The following is a 15,722-nucleotide window of genomic DNA, read 5'->3' as shown; positions in this document are numbered from 1 at the left end:
TGATCTCCCTCTCTCTCTCTCTCTCTCTCATAAATAAAATCTTAAAAAAAAAAAAGCCAGAATAGCCAAAGAACTCTTGTAAAAGAAAAACAAAGCTGAGACATCACAATTATGGACTTCAAGTTATATTACAAAACTGGAGTAATCAAAACAGTATGGTACTGGCACAAAAATAGACCTATAAGTCAACAGAACAGAATAGAAAACCCAGAAATAAACCCACAACTATATGGTCAATTAATCTTTGACAAAGCAGAGAAGAATATCCTACAGGAAAAAGACAGTCTCTTCCACAAATGGTGTTGGGAACACTGGATAGCAACATGCAAAAGAATATTAACTGCACCATTTTCTTACACTATACACAAAGATAGATTAAAAATGGATTAAAGACCTAAATGTGAGACCTAAAATCATAAAAATCCTAGAAGAGAGCTCAGGTGGTAACTTCTTTGACATCAGCCATCGCAAATTTTTTCTAGATAGGTCCCCTGAGGCAAGGGGAAACAAAATCAAAAGTAACTATCCGGGGAAAAAATATCAGGACTATATCAAAATAAAGAGATTTTGCATAGCGAAGGAAATGATCAACAAAACTAAAAGGCAACCTACAGAACGGGAGAAGATATTTGCAAATGACATTTCCGATAAAGTGTTAGTATCCAAAATATATAAAGAACTTATAAAACTCAACACCCCCTCCCAAATCCAAAGCAAATAATCCAATTAAAAATGTGCAGAACAGGGGCACCTGGACGGCTCAGTCAGTTAAATGTCTGCCTTCTGTTCAGGTCATGATCCCAGGGTCCTGGGATCAAGCCCCATATCTCCCTCTCCCTCTTCTGCTTCCCCTGCTTGTGCTCTCTCTCTCTCTCTCTGTCAAGTAAATAAATAAAATATTTTTTAAAAATATGCAGAACACATGCACAGACATTTCTTCAAGGAAGACCTACACAGATGGCCAACAGACACATGAAAAGATGCCCAACATCACTCATCATCAGGGAAATGCAAATCAAAACCACAATGAGATATCATCTCACACCTGTCAGAATGGCTAAAATAAAAAACACAAGAAGGGCACCTGGGTGGCTCAGTCAGTTAAGTGTCTGCCTTCAGCTCGGGTCACGATTCCGGGGTCCTGGGATTGAGCCCCACGTCGGGCTCCCTGCTCAGCGGGGAGTCTGCTTCACCCTCTCCCTCTGCCACTCCCCCCTGCTTGTACTCTCTCATTCTTGCTCAAATAAATAAATAAATAAAATTTTTAAAGTATTGTATAGGGCACACTTGTTGTTTATCTGAAATTCAAATTTAACTGGGTATCCAGTATTTCACCCGGCAGTCCTATTCTAATCTTATTAGAGTGATGCTAGCACGCATGTGCAATCTTGGACCTGGAGGAAGATGGTATCTTTATTATCCTGATGAAGAAACAAATCTGCCTTCTCCCCCAGAGGGAGACACTACCTCTGTTTTCCCAGGCTGTTTGCCAAACAAATATCCTTGGAAAGCTTGTCCAGGATGAAAGCTGTCACAACACATGTAGAAACACCATGGAGAATCGCCCAGCAAAATTTCACATAGACTGAGGTGTAAAAAAAATTGGCAGCATCTGCCTCATGTAGTTGAAGTAGGGATTCAAAGAGATGATTGTGTAAAGTGCTCAGTAAATGCTAATCACCAGCTCAATGTTAGTTTATTACCTGGCTGGTATTTGTTTTTAATTCTTTCCAACCCCTTTTGTCAAGCTTCTATAAATTCATTTAGCTTGCCAACCTCTCTAATCCTATGCACGCATGCTCTCCTCCCCACGTTTCCACATTTTAAGATCTAGCAGCACTACCCCATGTAGAGTTCTCTGAATATCCCGTGCTGAGCACACCTCTAGGAGTTTGCATTGCTGTTGACTATGATTGGAATGTCCATGTTCCATTCTCAGGATGTCTGATAACTTCTGTTTTTCCTTTAAGACTCAGCTACCGTATCACCTACTCCAGGAAGCCTTCCCTGAAACTCCCAAGACACAGAAATGTTTTGTTTTCTTTCCTATGTCCTACTTATTACAGCTACTTTCATTTCATGTTCGTGTCTGTTCTGGGTGGAATTATGGAAATTTTCATCTACAACCACGGTAATCTGATCACTGCAGTTGCCAGATCTTTCACGTGTGCCTGGATGAAAGCTACATGCATGTGTACTGGGGGTGCACTGACCTTTGGCTTCAGACTCAGTGTGACCCAATTCTGCCATTGCAAAGTGGAATAGCTGAACGCTCGCTCAGTGTCGTTCTTAGACCCGTCCAAGAGTGATGACTGTGCCATTGGGTAGATTTCTATCATGTCCCATCGGTGCATCAGTCTTCAATAACACAAACATGGCGTCTCATTCATATTTATTGTTAATATCTGAAGGGGCGCCTGGGTGGCTCAGTCAATTAAGCATCTGCCTTCGGCTCAGGTCACGATCTCAGGGTCCTGGGATCAAGCCCCACATCGGGCTCCCTGCTCAGTGGGGACCCTGCTTCTCCCTCTCCCCGCCCCTTGCTCGTGCTCTCTCTCACTCTCTCTCTCTCAAATAAATAAAATCTTATTTTAAAAAAATATCTGAATATCTACTCTCAAGTGTAGGTATTCTAAATTCTAGATAACTTGGTAACTTGAAATGCTAAATTTGATGATGTGCTTTATATGTTTAACTGCTAACAGTCAGTTGAAGTATATATGATTGTATTTTTAATATTGCAAAAGTAAAATGCTGCAATAATTATTGAGGATTGTGAAAGATGTTGGTTCTATGTAATAAAAAACCTTTCAAATAGTTAAATAAATATGTTAACAGTTAATGTGAATATTGAAAGAATGTTATCCAGATAACTTTAGGAAGAATATCATATCCTTTTTGAGCCTACAGATATTAATAAACATATAAATACTACCACAGGGCAAAATAGTAAAGATTAGATTATATCATAATTCTAATTACTGTAGAATTCTTTGATGCAGTTACATTAATAACACTAAATAAAATCTGTAGAGGGGCTCCTGGCTGGCTCTGTAGGCAGAGCATGTGACTCTTGATCTCAGGAGTCATGAGTTCAAGCCTCATGTTGGGCATACAGCTTACTTAGAAAAATAAAATAAAATAAAAAATACTTTATAAAAATATATAGAGAAACTAGTGTTTAATTACTTAATTCCATTTAGTCTGTGAATTTAAAAAAAACCCTATTTTGTAATTTTTCACGTATTAGGAGGATAAATTAAAAGCAGAATGTCAACATGGCTACCTCAAAATTTCACAAAGCCGAAAAAACTCATGTACAACGCATATATGATAAATCATCTTTGAGTCATGATTAAAAACATAGAGACAGCATTAAAAAAAAAAGAACATTTAGATAAAATGAGACACCCAAAATACATTTGTTCTCTCTAAACAACTTTTCAAGAATGCTTTAAATAAGGCAATACTTCACAGTTTAGTATCTATGAGGGCTAATGCTTCACGGCATTAGAAATAATTGCAATAGATTAATAACCATTTCAGCAGCGGAAGAGGAAGGTTTTTTGAGATTTGCCGAGGCTATGGATTCTAAATATTGATTTATTTTAGAAAACATTCCTATTTATTTATTTATTTATTTGACAGAGTGATAGAGCCAGAGAGCACAGTGGGGGGAATGGCAGAGGGAGAGGGAGAAGCAGACTCCCTGCTGAGCGGGGATCCCCATACAGGACTCCATCCCAGTCCCCTAGGATCAAAGGCAGCCGCTTAACCGACTGAGTCACCCAGGAGCCCCTAGAAAACATTCCCAAAAACTTTATTCTAGTTTATATTTTGGTATACACAGAAAGATTAGTGAAAATGTTCAACGTGCTCCCAAAGTATATGGTGTGACATTTGGACACAAGGTTGGAAGAATCAACCTTAATTTTTTAGGTTTGACAACATAGAGGATTACTTTCCTTACTTGATGAAAGATTCTTGGGGCGCCTGGATGGCTCAGTTAAGCGTCTGCTTCAAGCTCAAGTCATGATCCCAGGGACAGAGTTGGGCTCTCTGCTCAGCGGGGAGTCGGCTTCGCCCTTTCCCTCTGCCTGCAACTCCCCCTGCTTGTGCTCTCTCTCTCCCTCTCTCTCTGTCAAATAAGTAAATAAAATCTTTAAAAAAAAAGATTCTTGTGTCTCACACAGTGAATCTGACTTTGAGAAATATTGATGGAATATAAAATCAGTAAAGACAAATGCACAAAATTATCATTGACTCTTGAACAAATATGGTAAAGGCTATGAGCACAAGCATACTGTAATTTGTTTGCACCTGTCAGTTTTATATTCAGGAAATGGTTATAGCTTTAAAAGATGTAATAAAAGGGCAACCCCCTGGGGTCCCCTCTCTCCTTGGGAGCTTTGTACTATTACTTTGCTATTGCTTAATAAACTTTGCTGCCTACCAAAAAAAAAAAAAAAGTAATAAAAAATGGCTGCAAGCAGAAAGATTGTAGACCCCTTCCATAATTTTTCTTCAGCCAATAACAAATTATACAATACACAAGAGATTGTGAAATTGTTTTGTCACATACATATACAAGATATTTAAACAAGGTGGAATAGCAGCTATATGTCTTTCAAAGGCTGATCAATGAGCCCTTAATTTTGTATTTCCCAGAGAACATTAGCAAAGTAGCGAAACTTACTAATAACCAATGGTTGGTTACATAGAAAGCAGTTTGTGTATTGGAACTTGCTGAATAAATTGATGTACCTTAAGAGTGTATTTCCTGCACAATGATTCCTGATGAAAAGATCTTCCTTTGATTCTTCTCCTGGGAAGAAGCTGAAATTGGTGTGCATACAAGGAAAGCTAATACACATGGAAACTTTGATTATTTTCTTAACTTGAAAAGTAATTAAATCGCTTCATTGTCATATTTCTAAATCCAAACTTTAAGGACAAATTTTTCACTAGTGATTGTGTATAGTGGCAAGAACAGACAAGAATTTTAGAAATTAAAAATATGAATACAACCATCTTAAATCTGCTTCTGAAAATATCATGCATCTTCTTGAAAGTACACAAAACTTCAGTCGGTGAAAGTGTTTCACTGGAATCCTGTCATTGCCCAATTAATTATCAAGGTCAAGAATTAAAAAAGAACAAAGTCTTTGCCATAATAATTTCCTATTAGAGGAAGAAACACAATAAATTGGTGGCAGTATTACCGCATTATACTGGCAGAAGTGGCCTTGCTACTCCACGAAGCTCAGGTGAAAGTATCTTATTTAGTAATGTAAATGTACCTATTTATTGGCCATAAGAGCATCCAGCAGTCGCCAGAGCTGAGAAATTACTGTTCTTGCCTTACTATGTTTTTAATGATGAAATCATAAAAATGAATTTCCTTTCCAAGAAAGTTCGTGGTTTTTTTTCTTTCTACAAGTTCACTCCGTTATGTTGACATTCGCATTTAAAGAATAGCAATTTTTAACGATCAAACACTCACCATTTGACCAAAATATATTTTTCCGCAGACTTCAAACTACAGGTATAGCTACAGTCTAAAAATAGCTTGTGCGCTCAAGAGCAGGTGCCCCAACAGGATGGTTCTCATTCTTTTGTGATTCGGTACTTTGTTATGGACATTGACTTGATTCCTTTGTAGAAATACAGGTTTGGGAGGATTTTCATTCATGTTGAGCATCTTTGAAATGAGGACTGTGCTAGAAACTCAGGGTTATGTGGTTATCGTAACTGTAACACACGCTCTGTCAACCCGAAACACACAACCTCCATAGATAACGCTTGGCTTTCCCCTGTCCATTAGTATAGACCCAGCAAACCACAACCTCAATAATCTGAGAGGTAAAGACGACTGTAGTCTTCAGTTTTGGTCCTAACACGGGCCACGTAAGACGCGAGCCGCTTCGCCTTGTTCGCCACATTTGCTATTTCTGCAAACGATGAACGTTTCTCCATCACAGATTTGTGCCACTTGTTATAACGCACCGGCTCGCTCGGGCGGGTTTAGCTCTCGCACCCCGCCCATTGCCACCTTTCCAAGTTGGGCTGCCCTCCCGCCGGAGCGCCTCCCTTCGGGCGGTGCCTACTAACTGGGCCTTCAGGAAGAAAAGCGCTCCCCAGAAAGAGCCCGGGTTTGGGGCTGGGCCCTGAGCTCTTCTTTATGAAAGCCTCGGGGGGTAAGCGAGAAAACAACCCTCGGGCGCCGCACGAGCACCGCCGGGGCGGAAGTGGCCGCCGGGGCCGGCAGGGGGCGCGCTGCGGCGGCGGCGGGCGGGCGGCGCGTCTAGGCCGGAGCCGTTCCCAAGGTGCGCTCGGTGCCCACAAAGCGCCAGCTGAGGGGCCGCTGCGGGCCGAGCGCCGCTGAGCCTGCCCGCCACCCAGCTTCGTTGGCCGGCCGCCGTGCCTCCGCTGCGTCCCCGCGTCCCAAGCAGCCGCGCGAGCCCGGGCTGGGAAGGCAGGGCCGGGCGGGCGCCGCCTGCGGAGAGGCCGGGGGCCGGCCTGTGTGGGACCGCGCGGCGGCAGCGGCGGCAGCGACTCCGGTGACTCCGGGCCGGGTCGGACACAGCGCAGGGCCATGGCTGAGGCGGCCCCGGCTCCGGTAAGGTCGGCCCGCGCGCCGAGCGCCGCGAGCCCGGGACGGTCTGGGCGCCTAGGGCTCTGCGCCGCGGACCCGAGGGAGCGGGGCAGGACGGGACGCCCGGCCTGTCAGGCGCCGGGCCCCGGAGCACGGGCGCTACCGGGGTCCCGCTGGCGGGGAGGGGCCTGAGGCGCCGGGTGAGACGCCCACGCCGAGCTCGGGTCTGGGAGGGCGCGCCCCCTCCCCCATCGCGAAGTCCCCGCGCCTTGGGTGCGAGGCCCAGGCTCCCCCTTCCCATTTGGACGTTTGTGGCGGAGAGCGCCTCTTCCGCTAATGAAAGAGGACTGAGTGAAGAGGGGCTCCTGCCGCTTGGTGTCAGCCCCCCTACAGCCCGCCAGACTTCGGGCAGTACGCTCGGTTTGGGTTTTGCATCAGCCATTCTCGGCTCCGGGAGCCGTCCGCACAAAATCACCTTCGGTGCGTCCACCTGAGCCTCGCACAACCGCAGAGGCGGCGGTGACGGTAACAGCGAGGCGGGAGGAAGGACTGCGTGAGCGCAGGGATCCCCAGTGCCCAGTATCTGACAATGCCCGCTACGCAGGAGGCCCTCGGTCAGGGCTGCTGAATGACGGACTGGTGCGGGTTCCGAGGGTGGGATAAGCTTATATGTGTTTATTCATTCCGCCGGTGTTTACCGCAGACCCGCGGCGTGCCAAGCCCTCTCCCAGTTGCTATAGCTGCAGAGATGACCAAGAGAGTCCCTGCGCACAAGAGCCACGTAGGACGAACGGGGACGGGTCCAGTAACCTAGGATTGAAACATGCCTTGGTTTGTCAGCTAAGAAGCCTTTAGTCACCCCAAGGAGTGCCGTTTTATGGGTCAGGGCCAGAATGAGCAATTGAGGAGTGCCTGGAAAGTGAGAAGGGAAGGAAAAGAGAGAACAGTAGCAGTAGGGTGGGGAGTAGGGCAGAGGGGAATGCAGTCTCTGCCCTAAGACTTATTTTCCTTTTTCCGATATATATATTTTTTTAGTGTGGTAGAGATGATTATGTCTCTGTGCCAACCCTATCTAAGAAATATAGTGGAAACTACAAATTTAACTTTAAATTTTCTAGTAGTCACATTCAAAAAGTAACAAATCGATGAAATTAATTTTAGTATATTTTATTTAACCCAATGCATACACAATATTTCAGTATAATTTGTTATATAATGAATATTAATAATATAACCAATATTAAGAACTTAATGAAGTTTTACATTTTTCCCCATACTGCGTGTGCAAAATCTGGTACGTATTTTATACTTATGGCACATCCCAATCAAAATAACCACATTTCAAGTGCTCAGTAACCACATGTGGCTACCATATTGAGAAGTGCAGGTCTATCTTAGAAGATTCGGGAGAGATTGAAATACCATAAAGAGAAAAGAACAATATCTCTAAAAATGTGGAAGAAGTTGGCATTCACAGCCTAAGTGGAGAGATTAGTTTTAAATAGGATGAAACTTTTTCCTGTGGGAAGGGAGAAAGCATGGATTAAGCTACTGATGAGTCTGAAGTGGGAGGGGGTGTGGGGAAAAAAAGGAGAAAGTCAAAAGAGAGTTTCAGTCTCATTACTCTAATTTTCTTATCAGAGTAGGAGGCCATGTTGTCCCCTGAGATTGAGGTGGCCTGCAGTGGACAAGAGTCAGTGCTCCACACGTGCTCCCTGCACCAGCAGCATCAGCATCAAAATGCAGAATCGCAATTTTCCTCCCAGACCTACTGAATCAAAGTCTGCATTTTAACAAGATCTCCAGATGATTCTTATGCACATTAGTTTGAGAAGCGCTGTACTAAAACTTTAAGGAGTGTGCTGGGGGTCTGTAGTGGCCACTTTATGGAATGGGAAGAGAAGCATGGAGGGCACCAGGCAGCATTGAATTCCTGCTTTGCTTAGAAACCATCGCTGTGTGGTGACACCAGTTTTCCCTGTTGTGTGACTTCCTTTAGTAGGGTTTCCCAGCTTGCTTACAGGAAGAGAGAAAGAACAATTAGATGGATTCAAAGCTGGAGCTGGTGAGGCAGAGAGACAGAAAGGGGTTGAAGGTGGTTGAAATGATCAACTGAGGAAGAAAACAAAGCCTGGAACAGGCTGGTAAGCCAGGAGCAGAAAACATGGTGAGGGGTTTAGTAGGATTGCAGAGCAAGTAGCAGGTGAGCTGGAGAAATGGGAGGTTGTGGCCAGGGAGGGCATTATCAGATTCATGGAGTTGGAAGGCTTTGTAGAGGTCATTCTGGTCCAACCTCCTATTTGTTGTCAGAATTTTTTTTTTTAATACACTTTTGTTTCACAGCATTTTCAGTGATGAGGCAGCCTGTTATTTTCTTGGAGAGATCTAGTTTCAAAAATTATGTATATAGGACAGAATTTGCCTGCCTGAAAATTCCATGTTCTAGTTTTGCCCTCTGGAGTATATGCAGTATAATATTAAGGCTGTTCTGCCTTCTGTTTTATAGCCATCAAATATTTGACAGTAGCCATCGTGTTTTCTCCGTGCTCAACATTCTCAGCTTTAATTTGCTATTACTGATTGGTATGGTTGTGGTTTGTGACAAGGTGGTGGACAGGGCCAAAGCGTATGTCAATAAAGTGTTTATCAGAGGGCAGTGAGTTCAGTGAAACCTGGAAAGATCTGGTGCACTTAGGCCTTTTCCAGAAATAGAGGGGACAGCAGCAACCTGAGCCTCTGGACAGTTGGCTCCAGGGCCCTAGCATCCCAGGGAATATGCCAAGTTAGTTCTTGATCCAGTCTCACTCATTCACTGTCTTAATTCATCTCTGAACCACCAAAGCAATTCTCTTGGCTTTGGATGCTGATGAGCTCCACAAAGATGAAGCTTAATGCGGGCAGTATGAAAACTCTAGTTAGAGTCATCTCAGCTGGTTAATCAGTTAAGCAGTCCTTTTATTTTAGTTTGGGTTAGGGCTCCTTCCAACACTCAATGTCTTGTCTCATCTCTCCACTGCATATAGACTTCTGAATGGGACTCTGAATGCCTTACATCCCTGCAGCCCCTTCCTCTTCCCACGCCCCCAGCAGCAAACGAGGCGCACCTGCAGACTGCAGCCATCTCCCTGTGGACAGTGGTGGCAGCCGTGCAGGCTATAGAGAGAAAGGTGGAGGTCCACAGCCGGCGACTCCTACACCTAGAAGGACGGGCGGGGACAGCAGAGAAGAAGCTAGCCAGCTGTGAAAAGACAGTGGCTGATCTGGGGAACCAGCTGGAGGGCAAGTGGGCCGTGCTGGGGACCCTGCTGCAGGAGTACGGGCTGCTGCAGAGGCGGCTGGAGAACTTGGAGAACCTGCTGAGAAACAGGAACTTCTGGATCCTGCGCCTGCCCCCGGGCGTTAAAGGCGATATCCCAAAGGTAAGGCCCTCACTTCTAGATGGAGAGTGGTGCCACTAGTCCTTAGATGAGGAAGGGACAGTGTTCGCCAATCAGGCTAAAGGAAAGATGAAGGTGTTTTTTATTTATCCATTTGGGAAGCATTTCATGTTCAATTTAGCGATGACTGAAGTGTCAAACTTAAGATTGGAAAACTCTTTCCAGTTCAGAGTTGATACCTGGCAGGTAGATTTTTTTTTCCTCTTATGCTTTTTCCTGCCCTTTACCTCTGAGTCACTTTTTTCTTTGTTAACCTGCTTGCCTCCATCTTGGTGTGGAAACTAAATTAAGTATCATTTAAATCAGCCTGTTAAGTCTGTTGGTAGTTCTGGTGAAAAAGAGGAGGGCAAGGGAAGAGCTGTAGAATAAGTGGTTAACAGAAGGGTTTGGGGCTCTGTAGATCTAGGGTTGACATGATCCTGTCCTTCAGCATCCTTTATAGAAGTGTGCTGTGGTACTAGGGACCGGCCCTGCTGGAGGGAGTAGCCCGTAAACCGAAAGAAAATAAATATCGTTCTTAAGCTATGGAATACAGCCTTGAGGCAGCTAGTTTCCTGGAGCGCATACTGTTTGCTCCATATCTATATCCTGAAAGCACAACACTGAACAATTCATATAAGCTTCCCTGGAGCTTGAGTCTTAGTGGAGAAAGATAATATAAATGAACAAGAAAATAAATCCATTTAAGTGTGTAGATAAAAATAAAAGTGCTATTTGGTGATTTATTTTAGATGGGATTTCAGAGAAGCTATCATAAAGACGCTAATACTTAGGCTGAGACTGAATGACAGGAAGGACCCAGCTGTGAGAAGATCTGAGAAAGAGCTTTCTAGGCAGAGAGAATCCCCAGTGCAAAGTCCTGAAGACTCAAACAAACGTGGAGCACTCAGGGCAGGGGAAAAGGCCCATTAGCTGGTGTGCAGTGAAGAGATAGGCATATGCCTGGAGAAGTGGGTAGGGGTCAGGTCTTCAGGGCAGTGTTTTTCAGCCCTGACTTTTTACATTTTGGGGCATCACAGATAGGGATTCTGATTTAGTGGGTCCCGGATGGGGCCTAAACATTAATTTCTTTTTTTTTTTAAAGATTTTATTTATTTATTTCAGAGTGTACACCAAAGCATGAGGTGGGGGGGGCGGGACTGGGGGAGAAACGGACTCCCTGCTGAGCAGGGAACCCAGTGCAGGGCTTGATCCCGGGACTCTGGGATCATGACCTGAGCTGAAGGCAGATGCTTAACCAACTGAGCCACCTAGGCCCCCCAGCATAAATCTTACCGCTCCATAGTGGAGTCTAATATGCAACTGGGGCTGTGAGTCACTGATATAGGGGTCTGGAGACCAAGGTAAGGAATTGGTTTTATTTGGGGCATAATGGAGAGAAATTGAGGGGTTTTTTGTTTTTTTTAAAGATTTTATTTATTTATTTAACAGAGAGAGACAGCCAGCGAGAGAGGGAACACAGGCAGGGGGAGTGGGAGAGGAAGAAGCAGGCTCCCAGCAGAGGAATGTGAGGCTCGATCCCAGGACCCTGGGATCATGCCCTGAGCCGAAGGCAGATGCTTAACGACTGAGCCACCCAGGCGCCCCGAAATTGAGGGTTTTAAGCAGAGGAGTTATATCTGGTTTATATTTTGAACGAATTGCTTTGGCTGCTCTGTGGAGGATGGGTCAAGGTTGTAACAGAAGCAGGGAGAAACAGTAGGCAGCTGTAACAGTGGGAGGGATGAGAGTAGCTTGGGTAAGGGTAGCAGTGGTGGAGACAGACAGTGGGCAGATTCAGGACGTTTGGTGGAATTGATGAGTAGGAGTCACTGATGGGAATTAGGGAGTCAGGAACGAAGAACAATGATCATTGTAAATTTACTGTATGATAACGCACTTAGAACTTGTTGTTCTAAGTGCTTTAGTTATTTTCATAAGAACCCTAGGGGCGCCTGGTGGCTCAGTTGGTTAAGCGTCTGCCTTCAGCTCAGGTCAGGAGGATTGAGCCCCACGTCAGGCTCCCTGCCCACAGGGAGCCTGCTTCTCCCTCACCTTCTGCCTGCCACTCCCCCTGCTTATGCTCGCTCTCTCTGTCAAATAAATAAAATCTTTAAAATAAACTTAAAAAAAAAAAAAAGAACCCTAACTTGCCCAAGATCATATAGTGAGGAAATACAAATAATAGAGTGATATCATAACCCAGCTGGCTCCAGAGCATATGCTCTTAACCCACCTTAGGTTTACTGACTCTTGGGCTTCTGGCTTGAAGAACCAGATGGATGGTGGTGGCATTTACTGGGATGGGGAATGTGTTGAGGAGTGGGAAGGAATGAGGACTTCTCTTTTGGCGGTATTAGGTTTGGGATGCCCGTGACACATTCAGGAGAGATGTTAAGTGGTCTCCACGGCTCAAAGATGAGAAATATTTGGCAGTCACTGGTGCACAGATCATATTGTAAGTCATGAGACTGGAATTGATTGCCTCAGAGAAAGTGGAGAAGCCAGAGAAAGTCCAAGGACCATGCTCCCGGAGCAGGCAGAGCCAGCAAAAGAGGCTGCAAAGGAGTGGCCAGAGAAGTGGGAACAAGAGGGGGCACTATGTGGGGTCACAGGACAAGGACAAAAGGCATTCAAGGAGAGAGCTGTTGTTTGGGTTGCATGTTACAGAGAGGTCTAGAAAGATGAGGACAGAATATGATTTAGCAATACAGATCTAGCCAGTGACTTTGCCAAGAGTTCTCTTGGCCCCATGCATGTGTATGGGGTGGGGGGGTGTAGAAATCTGCAAGGGGGCGGGTTGAAGAGTGAGTGGGAAGAGTGAGTGTGAAGAGAGAATGATGACTGACGCCTCTGTCCAGGTTTGCACGGAGGGACATCAGTCCGCATCTGACAGAGAACCTTCCCCAGTGTGTTTCACTTGTGTCTGCAGCCTCTCCCGGAGTTCTGTGGGATAATTTAGACTTAGTATTTGCCATAAGATTAGCAGAAAAGGTAAGTTAAAGTGTGTATCCATTGTCTTATCTGGATAAATGGATAACATTTAAACTCTTGGGGCACCTGAGTGGCGCACGACTCGGTTTTGGCTCAGGCCATGATCTCAGGGTTGTGAGATGGAGCCCCATGTCAGGGTCCATGCTCAGTGGGGCGTCCGCTTGGGATTCTCCCTCTCCCTCTGCCCCTCCCCCCCAAATAAATGAAATATTTTTAAAAAATATAAACTCTCCATCTTAAATTCCAAAATCATATATAAAATAACGTGATTTTTCTTAATGATTTCTTCATGAAATTAGAATATACTGAAGATTTATAAGCTTTAAATATGGGAAGTAAAATTTGTATCTTTGCTTTGTTGAAAATGCTCTTATTCTGTCCTTACTTTTGAGGACCAAGTTCAGAATAATTTTCCCACAGTTTTCTTCTTGGTTTCGGTTTTTTAAATTGTGGTAAAATAGAGGCTCCTGGGTGGCTCAGTTGGTTAAGCATCTGAGTTTGGCTGAGGTCATGATCTCAAGGTCCTGAGATCGAGCCCCACATTGGGCTCCCTGCTCAGTGGGGAGTCTGCTTCTCCCTCTCCCTCTGTCTCCCCCCCACTGCTCCTGCTCTCTCTCTCACAAATAAATAAATAAAATCTTTTTTAAAAAATCGTGGTAAAGTAAATGCAACATAAAACGTACCATTTTAGCCACGTTTAATGTAGTTTAGTGGCATGAAGTACATTCACATGACTGTGCGACCATCAGCACTGGCCATCTCTAGAACTTGCCAAACTGAAACTCTGTCCCCATTAAACACTAACCCCAGCCCTCCTGCCCCAGCCCCTGGCACCCACCCTTCTACTTTCTGTCTCTGTGAATTTGACTATTCTGGGGACCTCTTATAAGTGAAATCATACACAATTTGTCCTTTTGTGACTGGTTTATTTCACTCAGCGTAACACCTTCCAGGTTCACCCAGGTTATAGAGTGTCAGCATTTCCTTTTTAAGGCTAAATAATATTCTGTTTCTCTCAGAATTTTAAATGCATTGGTCCTTTGTCTCATAACATCAAATGCCATTGATGAAAACCTTAGTGCCAGATCAATTCCAAATTAATATCTCGGTATTCCAAATAAATACCAAATCCATTTGTAAGAAATCTGTTTTCTTCTCCCTAAAAGTTTTCATCTTCCATTTGTTCTTGTTTTTCTAAAATTTGTTGAGGTTGTGTCTGGATTTAGGTCTTTTAATATTTGTGTCAGGCACTTGGTATGATCTTTCAGCCAGAAAATGGGTGTCTTTCCAGCTCTGGGAACTTTTCTTCCATAATTCTATTTTTATAATATTTCATCCCCATTTCTCCTGTTCTTTTTGGAAAGATGGATCATCATCTTTGTCTCTAACTTTCCCTTCTTGTTATTCACCTTTTTAGAGTTCCCTGACCTTTCTTTCCAGCCTTTCTCATTTTTAAACAATTTAATTTTCAAGAATATTTATTTCTGGACTGTGAGAGACTATGGACTCCGGGCAACAAACGGGGTTTTAGATGGGAGGGGAGTAGGGGGATGGGCTAGCCCTGTGATGGCTATTAAGGAGGGCATGTATCGCATGGAGCACTGGGTGGTCTATGCAGACAATCATGGAACACTACATCAAAAACTAATGATGTACTGTATGGTGACTAACATAACAAAATAAAAAAAAAAGAATATTTTATTTCTAGCTTCTTTTTTTGAAGCAGCCTGAATTTTTTTAAATGGATGCAATATCTGAATGTCCCTGGAAATATGTATTAGAGGTTTGGTTGATTTGTTAGTTCATTGTTTGTGGTTTTTTTTGCCTTCTAGGATAGTTTGTAATGTTTGTTCATCCTGGTGCTGTAATTTTTTTTTAATATTGAGTAATGCTAGGTTATATATTCATAAGTGAAGGATTTGACTGATTAATAGATTAATCATAGGAAGCTGGCCTGTTTTCTCTGCCACCATGTGAGTCTATTTAAAAGGGTTGTTTTTTTTTTAAGATTTTATTTATTTATTAGAGAGATAGAGTACATGCACGAGCACACACATGGAGGGGGGCAGAGGGAGAGGGAGGAGCAGATTCCCCATGAGCAGGGAGCCTGATGTGGGACTCCATCCCAGGACCCTGGGATCATGACCTGAGCCGAAGGCAGACGCTTAACCGACTGAGCCACCCAGGCACCGCCATGTGAGTCTTTAGCCAAAAGATCTTTCCTTTACAGGAGAGAGCTGTCTCCACTGATGCTAGATCTGGGTGGGCTTCACTTTGAGGTGCTGTGGCAAGGAGCAAATAAGGAGTGTAGGGACCACCCAGAGACTAGGAGTAAGGCAGTGCTGTGTTGTCAACACCCACGCTGGGACTGCATGCTGTCTCCAGGGAGGCTGTTCCATTTCTTTAGAGGTGATGTCTGTGGTGTCAGCTTTGGGGTCAGCGCTACTGCTCGGTCGCTCTACCAGGGCTGCTGAGATAGCAGTGGGGGGATCCCTGCTATTCCGAAGACAAACCTTCAAACTGCAGTCTATAATCCCCTTAATTCCTACTCCGTGTCTCTGCCAGCTTTGAGCTTGGAATTCTCTGGATTCCTCAGCTGTAGTCCCTCCTGTGCGTGGTCACAGAGCTGCAGCTTCCTCACGCACCGTGAGCCCCAGCACATGGCCGTCCTCTGTGTCTCAGTGAGAAGCTCATCAAAAACTCTGGTCCAGGGATGG

At 44.4% G+C, this 15,722-nt stretch overlaps 1 protein-coding gene across 1 annotated transcript in view; it reads left to right on the top strand.

The window, feature by feature from the left end:
- Window positions 1–6,304: 6,304 nt before the first annotated feature.
- ZNF398 (zinc finger protein 398) overlaps window positions 6,305–15,722 on the top strand; it is a 31,379-nt gene continuing 21,961 nt past the window's right edge. Inside the window, exons 1-2 of the mRNA XM_045792394.2 lie at window positions 6,305–6,619; window positions 9,619–10,014. Of these exons, the coding sequence (XP_045648350.1) occupies window positions 6,596–6,619; window positions 9,619–10,014 (420 nt within the window). The 5' untranslated portion in view covers window positions 6,305–6,595. The remainder of the gene's footprint in view (window positions 6,620–9,618; window positions 10,015–15,722) is intronic.

Source organism: Ursus americanus, chromosome 3, assembly GCF_024610735.1.
Source record: "Ursus americanus isolate L20-20 chromosome 3, mUrsAme1.1.p, whole genome shotgun sequence".
NCBI lineage: Eukaryota > Metazoa > Chordata > Mammalia > Carnivora > Ursidae > Ursus > Ursus americanus.
Note: the sequence above shows the minus strand (reverse complement) of the source record. Positions and strands in the feature narration are given on the sequence as shown.